The following is an 11,210-nucleotide window of genomic DNA, read 5'->3' as shown; positions in this document are numbered from 1 at the left end:
GCAATGGCCCTGTGGTGACTAGCCTACTGCCATTCAGAGGAAGGGCACCTAAGCAAGAATCCGGCTGCGTAGGCAGCTCTCCCAGACTCTCTCTCACTTTCCATGACCTGATTGAATGACTCACCCTGTTGCAACTCAGTTTACTCATCATTGGCCCTGTATTGATGACATAAACTTGCTTCAGAGGATTCCATTTTAAGAAAGTGTTAAAACCATCGGTTTTAACATACATCTCAAATACAGCATACATCTCAAAAACTTCTTGCTTTCCTCAAATAATCAAATGATCAGTACTCTTGTAGAATCAATCCCTACACACTCTCAGGAAGGCACAACCACCCAAAGCACTGATTGCTACCATATGTTGAAGAGCATCTCCATGCTGAATTTTTCCCCAAATCACAAATCCATTCCAAAACCACACACACCTCACATTATTTAATTTATTATTATAAAATCATCAGTACCTAATGGATCAAATGGAAGTAAATAGGAACTGAAGCCAAACTATTACAGATGCATGTAAAGCAATTGACTTATTTCTGATCGTCCATTTCTCTGAAGGGAGCATCAGGGACCTTAATTCTGATATGGAACCGAGTTAAGAATGTTTCTTTCCTGGAAGACATTCCTAGGGAAAGAAGACAATTATTGGAGTCTTAAATGGGCATGGGGGAGGGGGATGGGGAGCAGGGTATATGTTTGTAAGAAGTTAAGATCCTAATAAAGGGAACTATCCCAGGGGCAGGCCAGATGGGTCTTTCTTGAGAGTTTGGGGAGGGAAAAGCATGACCTGAAGGAAACAAAAAGAAGGATCTGTGTATTTGGTAGCACATTACAGGGAGTGATGGCTGACCTCTCATGGACTGCTTAGCTGTTGGAGCAAACGATGCTACATTCACCGATTTCTTCTACTTCCGTAAGTTTCTCATTTCTCCCAATATTAAGGGGGACATGGAAACAGGAAGATGCTGAGGAGGAGGAACACTAGGAAGTTCTCCCTAAGTCAATGAGGCAGATTGCATCTTTATAGGCTTCTGGGGATGGTCGGCACATAGACAGGACTTCTCTCTGAGTGGTCAGCATAGGCAGGAAGCCGAGCTCAGAAGCGCTGGTGATCCTGACCAGGAAACATGAAAATCCTTCTTGTACCAGAGGGATCGCCGTTCTTCTGTTTTCCCCACTCCCCAGTGTCTTAAATCCCCCTTGCGCTGACTTCACTTGGCTCAAACATTTTGTTGGATCGTTGCAGAGACACGGATCAGTTGGAAGACAATAGGAAACCAAACTATTCCAGGTACACATAAGGTGACCGACTTTGGTTCTCATCTTCGGTTTCTCCGAAGGGCGCCTGGGGCGCAGCTGAGGCGGGAGAGTCCGTCGGCTGGGTGATGGTGCAGAGAAGCTACCGGAGCTCCCCCAGCCTCGCCGCCCCCGCCGCCCTCTCACACGCGCACCGCCTCAGCTCTCTGCAGTCCTTGGAGAAAGCCTTCCCGTGGAGGATGGTCACACAGTCCCGGCTTCTTAGGCTGCTGACATCGATTACGATTTCAAACCTTAAAAAAGAAAAAAAAAAAGTTAATCTAATCACATTATTTCTAAAATGAAATATTGAGTACCCAGAAAGTACATAGGAAGTATTCCCAGCTTGGTAAAATTATAGAAGAGACACCCAGAATGAGTTTCCTGGAAGGATGGGGTCACCAGGCTCTTTGTTTCCAGTCTCTTCAGTTTCCATACTCATTCTTAGACGTGTCAAGTCACCCAAAACAACCAAAACTGTTTCCAACTAAAACTAAGATCCATGTTATAATCCAAATGTATCATATGATTTTACTGTCAGATGAAAAATTATCTACCTTCTCTGGGACTCAGTTATTTAACCATAAAATAAAAGTGATTACATTGGATATGTCCTATCTTCTTGGAGAATAAATCCTACATGGTTATATAGAGAAGAAAGGTGTTGGTGCAAACATGGCTGTAACTATAATACATTTTGGTATTAATATTACATTTACCTCTTTCAAAGGATACCATGCACACTTCTATCTAAATGCTCACATTAGTAAACTAATTCTTTATAATGTTACTGTTTATGTTGTTAGTACATCTATTCTCAGAGGCTGTATTTTTAAAGATGTACTCCCCATTTCATTGCACATAAAACCAAGAAATCTGTCTTATACCATCTCTGGATATTGACAAATTGTGAGGTTGTGTGACCTTGGGAAAGTCACCATTACAACACGGGCTTCAGTTTATTCATGCATAAAAGATCTCTCTCTCCCTTCCTCTTTCTTTCTCTGTCTCAGTGAATCCCAGATACTTAATAATGCCCCAGGGGCCTTCAAGCCCTGAAATAAAATTTTCTGAGAGCAACCAGAGAAGTGTCCTTACTATTTTAGTAGCACTTGGTATCTGTCTCCCTCACTGATTCATAAGCCTCAGGAGCAAGTGCTGTGCTGCATACAGCCTCCTACAAACATCGTTTCCAACACAGTGCTGCTGTTTGATTAGTGCTTGTTGAACCCAAGTGCTGAACTCTGTCACTCAGATGAAACCTCTTTATTAGTTTTTCCCACCCAGTGTTCTGAAGGCTTACAGTTCAGAGGAGTAAGGGGCTCCGTCAACCCACAGCCAGGCCTTGGCACTGCCATTGCGGGACAGCCCTGTCCAGTAAGAGTAGAAAAACTCAGAGTAGCTCTGAGGCAAGGCAAACTCCTGCAAAAGACACACAAGGAAACCTTTAGCTTTAGAGAGGTTATGATAGATACATGCAGACATGTGCAGGGCCGGCCAGCACTTTTAACATGAGAACAACATGAGTCCTCACAGAGATGACAGTGCACCCAGGGGAAAGAAAGGCATCTGGGCTGAAGCCAGTTTGTCCAAGGTAAAGAATGTGTTTTGTCTTAATAAGCATGGAATATATACTGATATTCTGAAACCAACAATCACATCGACCAACTTTATTTATGAAAACAAGAAAAGAAATTCATCGTTTTCAAGTCACAGGGTCCACGCTAAGATTTACGTAGAAAGTATGGGAGGCAGATTCACAAAGAGATGTGGAGAGATTCTGGGAAATGGAAGAACAGGGAAGGAACAGTGCAGGGACGGGGAAGTAAACTTTACGAATACAAGCGAAAGGGACTGACAGGAAAAAGAAAAGAATAATGAATATACTGCAATGCAAAAAGAGGTAAAGAAGAACTTGGAAGGATGCTTTGTCTCAGACTAAGATGGGGAGAAATGCATTTTTCATGTTTATATATGTGTGTATTCTTTGTATATTTAATATGTCCATATATAGTCATATACATGACAATTCCTTTTCTAATATTCATAGAGAAATTTTTATATACAGTATATGGTTCAATTATATACCTGAGTCCTCAGTATGCTCTGGAGGTGGAGGAACCAAAGAGCATAGGAAAACTTGGGAGGGCTTATAGGCTACACTGCCTGAGTCAAATCGGTTGCCTCCCTTGCTGCCTAAATTAAGCCATCAAGAGAGGATTAAAAATATTATTTTAGTCATGATAGAGATTGCAGAGTTTCAGTGACTACAGATTTCAGGAAGTGGGTAGAAATTAAGATGTAACTAGAAGGAGGTGAAGAGTTTCCACAGAGAGCTGGGCACTAATTTCAATTAAATAACCATTGTTGGTAAACCATTCTATGCCAAGACCTTGGCTAAAACAACAATAAATAAATAATGGTCACAAGGTTTGAGAAATTAAATCCAAGGGCAATAAATAATGTTAAAAAAAGGGAATAATCGTATTATTTTAATAGTGTACTTTAAGTATTTACTCAAAATATGTGAATTTATAGTTCTATCTTCATTTTTGCTTTGACCAGTCAACGTTGGGTTGTAAACTGCTGGGAAGGCAAGATACTCATTGTGGAGATTACAGTAATCTCTTAATCAAACATTTTTCAATTAAAAGCGGTGTCACTTTTATAGTGGAAGAGCAGGAACTGCTATTTTCATCTTCCTGACATTGCATCAACACAGTTCCCTTCCTCACCAAACTGAAAGAGGTAGGCAATTAGATCCTCTTCGATGCCTGGCTGATGGAGAGTGTGAAGAGCTTTCTCTCCTGTTTCTAAGGGGTGGGTGCTTGTGGAGAACAGGACTCCTTGGATTTATCTCAGGGGATCATTCCAAGCTCCAGGATAAGACCTGGGCGTTGACTGCAGTAAGTGGAACAGTCTGTGGACCTTGACTCCCTAGAATCTTTTGAATAACTCTTTCAAAGACCTCTTTGTGAGAATACTTCCAACCAGCCAAGCCTCGGGACCTTACCAGCACCTCTTGCGTGTTTATCTTCAGCATGGTGGCGTTTACCGCACTGCAGAAGTACTCACAGCCCTGCCAGCTCTTGCTCTCTTTATGTAACTGGTAGCATTTATCCCCATGCCACTTCCATTTTTCTGGGCAAGGGCTGCAACTGTGTTCTTGGAAAGAAACCAATTTAATGTTATTTTTTGCTCAAGTCTGCCGTCTTCCCTCTCTTGAAGTTATAGTGTATGTGATGGCCCCAGAAAGAATTGATTCCTTTTCTGTTAGTCAAGTAATTGATGAGGAACGATAACCACAAATGTTTACGGAGCACCCATGATATGCCCTGAATTGTAATTGATACTGAGTACACGGTGGAAATTAAAACATACACTACCTGCTTTCATGGAGTATAGAATCTATCAATGAATGACTGGCATTTCCTTGCTCGTTACCCTATGTAACTGAGCATACAGACAGGATATTCAACTTCATAAAGAAATCTTCATATGTTCAGAAACTCAGTGTGCATTGTATTTAAGAAACAATTGAAGTTTCTATAATTTTTCTCCCTCAAAATCTCTTATACAATAGTGAAAGGATTTGTTTAGGTGCAATATGTACCAGTAGACTATGGACTCTTTTCTCACTGTAAACAGAAGTAAATAAAATTTCAGAAAAATTACATAAATACAAACATGAATTAGAATGCTAAATCTCTGTATGTCAGAAATTAAGATGGGCATCAGAGACAGAAAAGTGAGTACACAGGTCAAAGTTGAGATGGACCACATGGGTAGTGGTTGTAAATTTGGGAAGTAGGCCCTGAGAGCTATAGTCTCAACACATGTGATGGTACATGGCCTAGGACCTTTGAGAGTGGGGAACCTGTAACCAAGTCCCTTGTGGGGGTATATGGTGGGATGGGAACTCATTCCATAAAAATGTCTTTATTTTAAAAGCAATCCTGGGTCAAAATGTTAACCTGTTAAAATTGGAATGGTCAATACACAAATAAATATCATGTTATTGTGTGTCCTCTGTATATCTGAAATATTTCATACTATAAAATGGTCTTAAATAAATACATAATTAAGATTTCTTTGTAAGTCAGTTCATATCTCTGGCCCAGACTTTATTTCTTATATGTCAGACTGCCTACTCACATTCCCACTTGGATCTCCAAATCGTACTTCAAATTCGACTTGCCCAATAGCAGTCCTGGTTCCTAGCCTTCCCTCTCATAACCACAGAATTCTGTGCCACTTCACTTCATCATATCGCTATGCTTTGAACTGCTTTGCCCAAAAATTGGAGATATTTTTGACTCTTTTTCTTTTGACACCCCACTTTATTCCACCATGCACTCGTTTCTACAGATAATATCCTAGTTGAGGCACCATCATGTCCCCTGGATCCCCGCAGAGTAACAGCCATCTCCTGCGTGATTCCTCTGCTATCCTTCCCTCTTCTGAGCTCTTTTCAACATTTTTGCAGAGTGAGCCTTTAAATGTTTGTGCCAGACATGCATTTCCTCTGCTCATAAATAATAAACGCCTGTAATAATTTCCCATTCTTCTCAGTTGAGAAGCCAAATCCCTTACAATCGTTCCTCAGGCCATAAAGAATCTCTACCTGGCCTCCTGTTAGTCTTCTGCTCCCTCAGTTCTGCTCCAGGCACACAGACTCCTTAGGATTCCTTGATGCAAATATACTCACATTTCAGGGCTCTGCACTTCCATGGCCCCTACCTGGCTTATTCTTCCTCCATATGCCCACATGACTAATCACTCAACTCTTTAAATCTTTGCTCCTGTATCATCATCTTAATGAGGGATTCACGGTCTCCCTATATAAATCAGCAACCCACTATCCCTGGATCCCTGACCCTCTCCTGTGTTATATTTAGGCTGATAATCATTCTTGTATGCCTGGAACCTAGGGTTTCCTAGAATGTGAGACTTTCAGTACTAAAACTAGATGAACTGAGACAAGCTGGTCTTCTTATGTTATGGTTTTAAATCCACTTATTACCACCACAAACAAGAGGTCCACAAGGGCAGAAATCCTGTGTATGCTTTGTATGATATGCATCAGTTGCTCAGCAAATACTCGCTGAATGGATGGATAGATGGATAGAAGGAAAATGGGAAAGAAGAAAGTAAGAAATGGAGAACAGAGGAGCAAAACTGAGAACTAACACCAAACCAAAAACATGTGGACATTTTCCTGAGAATAAGGAACATCACTAATACGTTTGCATGTACACTTTGTATTTAAACTATACATAGCTAATTTGTACAGCTTTCTTTTTGTTTTTATACAGCTAGATGCAAATTCCAGAGACCATTGGTTTCCTAGAAATTTGGATTACCTTTTGATGATATGGTACCCAACAAAGAAAATATACACAGGGTTGTCAGAAACATAAGAAAAAAAATTGTGTGAGGTGGTACATGTGTTAATTATCATGACAATCATTGCCTAATGGGGGTGTATATCAAATAACCTCATTGCAAACTTTAAATACATACAATTGTCTTTATCAAGTATTCCTCAATCAAATTAAAAGAGAAGAAAGAAAATTGTGACCAGTGAGGTCATCAATCATGAAGGAAAGAATTACTTTGAGGAAGTGTGTCAATTGATACTCTTTCTGGGTATTTACTGGGTAACCACCCAATCAGGGTGTGTGGTCAGCGGGGGAGGTGGCACAGGTATGGGAGATGAAGGGAACTCATCCTACTTTAAAGTCCCTTGGACACTCGGAAATGTATGCTGCTTCCTACGCATGCGGGAGGAAGCGAACCAAAGGGAAGGCTGACTTGAATGGATCTGGATGTTATGAAACCCCAAAAGGATTGGCAGAGAAAACACAGAACTGTGGGGATGCTTCTAGTCTCATCCAGTCCTCTTTATCAGAACTGAGTTCATCCACTGGTTCTTATTCAATTGCAGATTTAAGGCACCTACACAAGTCCTACTGAATTAAAATAACTGTAATTTGATTCCATTTATCTGCATTTTTAACCAGACCCTAGTATGATTCTTAAAATTTGAAAACTGTAGTTATGAGTTCATTAACTTCTTCATAGGGAAGGACTTGTAAGCTCATTATGAAATGTATACTACCATTAGTTTTCTATGTGCCAAGGTCAATTGAGAAATAACCCTGTATTTTACTTACTTGTAGTGCTATTTTGGCTGTTCAAAGTTAGTTGTTTTTATTGTTTAAAATGTCTGAATTTGAAGAGTCCCATCATGTATTGTAAAGTAGACATATTGGAACCAAATGATCCCAATAACTGAGAATGACCTTGATGCCCAAACTCTTTATTAACTTGGCTGGGCAACTGGGTGACTACTATGCGGTTCCCAGGTACACTGATGGGAAAGTCAGGCCTATACTGACGGATACTCTGAGGGCAGAGGGGAGCTCAGTGACGAGGGCTCACTCACCTCCAGTTTTGTTATAAAGCTCACGACAGAGTTTTTCAGCTACACGCTGCAGAGTGTCTGCAAGCTTCCCGTTCTGGGCTTGGAGGGACTGCAGCTGTCGGGAGAGATTCCCCAGTCTCTCTTCCTTTTCAGAAATGCTGTCTTGCTGAATGTGGGAGAGCTGGTAGAACTGGAAAACTAACCCAAGTTACCAAGTCAGACTGAACAGCTGATTTCCTCATTTCTATTTGTTTTCTATGCACGGGGAAAACAAAACAGCATATTGTTTATGATCTCAAGCTCTGAGATCCCATATTGCCTACATTTGGGTTTGGACTATAGCATATAACATGTTTTGCCTTTAGAAAATTAATTTCTCTAAGTCTGTTTCCTTATCTGAAAATGTGGAGTCCTGCTGACAGTTTCCAACTAGAGGAGCAAATTCCTTAACCATTATTACCGCGCCCGCTTCCCGTGGGTCAAGTCGACGCGATCACAGGAGACCTGGTTCGGTTTCAATCAGCTTTAATTTCTTCTCACAGTCGGTGTTACAGAAAGATTGCAGCTTGAACGCAGGCAAGTATGAATTAGAGCTCTTTTAGTTTCTCTCTAGCTTCTTCCTCTCGTCTCTGCTGGCTCCTGGTTCTGCTGGCTTCTCTCTCTCTGCAGGCTTCTCCTTCCTACTGCTAACTACCGCTATATATGTTTCCTAGACCAATCAAAGGGGAGCGCATGCGTGACCTTTAACTCTATTGGCGACAGGGCGGAAATCATGCAGTGTGCACGAGCACGGAACTACTTATAAGGTCTGGGAGGGGGATTTTCCTACTCGGCAGAGCGGATGCGTGGGATGTGCCATTACCGGATGTAAGCGCCATCTTAGAAGGGCTGGGGTCCGACCTCGGCCGCGGCTCGCACCTCTACAATTATATTTTTTGTATACGCTCAACCCACTACTCAACCTAAAAACACAAATCCATTTATCTGTTGATCATTCACATTAATAACAGTACCACATACTGTTACCTCATTCAGTCATTGAAATATTCATATGATCAGTTTTGTATTTTTATTGTTTTGCAACCAGGTACAGTGAGAACATAACTTTCTTACTACCATTTGGCTAGAAAATTCCAGCACCTAGGTTTAAAGTGCGTTTCTACATCTAAGTAGAGAAATCCTTCACGAATCATGGAAGTTGCTTTTTATTCCCAAAAAGAGTGGTGGTTGCTAAACAATAATCAGTTATATCAAAATGAGGTGAAAATGTTAGGGTCAGGATAGAAACACTAAAAATATACTTTTCATGTTAAAATTTAAGATCACAAAAAAAAGTTCCACAATTTCCTATAATAAAATTTTTTGTCATTAAAACCCGCCCTTTGGTATAACCTTTTAACTTGGACCACCTTCTTTAACTGCTCAAGGAAACATTGCTCGAGCCGTCAGTCTGATGAAGCAAATTCACCCACTTCCTTTTCTAACATTTGACCTTGCTGTTACTAGTTTGAAATTTAAAGACTTTTACACACATATTTCCTTGTTTGATTTTCACAAATTTTTGCAAAATGATTCCATCACGTCCTGGACTTTTTGAAAAATATGGTGATTAAGGACCTGGGTCGTTTCTCCTTAGACTGAAGGGGCTGCGATGTAAATGAAATCTCTTCCCTTTGCATTAACTCACTGGACCAGGCATACTTAGTAAGAGCAAAAACACGATCTCTATTTTTTTGTGGAATAGAAGGGGTCTGAAGTGTGCATTCGTTAAAAATTGTTGATTTCCAATATTGACATATAAACAGACAAAAACCTTATCTCAAGCAGAATATTAAGAGTCTAGCTGGCAAGTGATTGCTGTATTTTAATGCTTCTTCCACACTCATCATTTAAGTAGGTACTTTAGAATAATAAATAATGAATTATCCACAGGTTTCAGAATTAAAATAAAGAAAAAAAATCCATCGCAAGTACTTCTCTTCCTAGACAGATCTTGGAAGCAGGATCCTCCCTCAAGTCAGAGCGCAGACTTACACACAGGCCCCAGGGCTGCCAGGCCCGTCAGCAGCACCAGGCACAAAGCCCGCAGGGTCGGGGCCCCTGGATGCCAGGCTGCAGAGGGAGGCCGCTGCTCTGCGTGGAACAAAAGAAAAGGCAGGGTTTCCCTTTTAATTCCACTTGGATCTTTGTCAGCAGCTCGCAAATGAGTGGAGCTGATTCTGGGAACAAATTTTGCAGAACAACAGTTATCAGTGGAAGGTAACATTCCCTCTGTCCTCAGAAACACTGTCAAAAGGTTCAATGTCAAGCCTCACTTTTTCACATCATCAGAGATGAGATGAAATTAATTTGTTATTCTTTTGGAAAGTGCTCTCCTCCCCAGTTTCCGTATATGCTGCTTCTGCAAAGCAAATTGCATTGCATGTCAGTAATGAGAAATAATCATTTTACTGCTTCTTTTTGGGTTTTACTTGTTGAAAATACATCTTCTGTAAGGATTTTGTGCATTCATTTAATTTATGCTCCCCCAAAAATAGATTATAATGAAACAAGATCATCAACTTCTTAAGGATGATCTAAGCTGTCTCAATTTTGAACCAGTTAGGTAATTTAAAAGCTGTAGCCAACATCCTTCCCCGCCCCACACCCCCGCAGGTTTGCCTTGTGGTAATTGCAGAGGCCCCAGGGAGTCAAGAGGAAACCCGCCACCTGGCGAGGCCAGCTGTCAGTCTGAACCACCCTGGAGATGGACAAGGAAGACTCCCAACAACCCCAGCCAAGCGTAGGGAACATCTCGCATTGTGCTTAAAATGAAACAAAGGGAGAGCAAAACCCATAAGTATACTCTCATCTCTTCATTACCTGTGAATTTCATTTCGTTGAGATTCAAGTCAAGATCTCAAACAGAAAGATTAAAAACACATGAATTCGTTTCTTCTTCAGCAAAGTCCTCTACACAATACATTCCAGGTGCAGAGATTTGCACTAATCAATACTTCCAAATGGGGAATAATAAGCGGTGAAGAGAGTATCGAAGTAGAAAATATGATCATCAACCTCTGGAACCTACACTGTAATAGGGAAATTAGTTAAAAATCATGGGGCATTGACACATTTTAAAACGTGATTCTTATTTTCTGCTAATAATCATCTCCTTCATAAAAACTTTCAATGGCTTGCATTACAATTAGAATAAAATCCAAATCACTTTTCATTAAGATCCAAGTTGTTCTTTGTAAAAAATGGAAATTTGATGATGGTACTTCCTGACTTCAACACCTTCCCATAGCATTTTGCCCTTAGACTAAAATTCTACAAGAGTTTTTCATCTGGACCCCACCTAGTTCTTTCATCCCTTTCTGAACGACTCTCCTGCCTCTCAAGTGCTCTCCTCGCAGTGGCCTCTGTTTATCCCGGAAACAGGTTTGTCCCTGTTCAGAACTTTCTGCACTAGCTCACCTGGGCCCTGCACTAACCAATC

At 40.8% G+C, this 11,210-nt stretch overlaps 1 protein-coding gene across 1 annotated transcript; it reads right to left on the bottom strand.

The window, feature by feature from the left end:
• Window positions 1-460: 460 nt before the first annotated feature.
• LOC108389496 (C-type lectin domain family 1 member A-like) lies at window positions 461-10,085 on the bottom strand. Its single transcript, XM_037020697.2, has 5 exons — window positions 9,764-10,085; window positions 7,751-7,927; window positions 4,316-4,467; window positions 2,606-2,724; window positions 461-1,556 (listed from the first exon to the last, which is right to left on the bottom strand). Exons 1-5 carry the CDS (start codon window positions 9,993-9,995, stop codon window positions 1,406-1,408), a joined length of 831 nt encoding a protein of 276 aa, XP_036876592.2. The 5' UTR covers window positions 9,996-10,085; the 3' UTR covers window positions 461-1,405.
• Window positions 10,086-11,210: the final 1,125 nt, after the last annotated feature.

This window comes from Manis javanica, chromosome 15 (genome assembly GCF_040802235.1).
Source record: "Manis javanica isolate MJ-LG chromosome 15, MJ_LKY, whole genome shotgun sequence".
Taxonomy (NCBI): Eukaryota; Metazoa; Chordata; class Mammalia; order Pholidota; family Manidae; genus Manis; species Manis javanica.
Note: the sequence above shows the minus strand (reverse complement) of the source record. Positions and strands in the feature narration are given on the sequence as shown.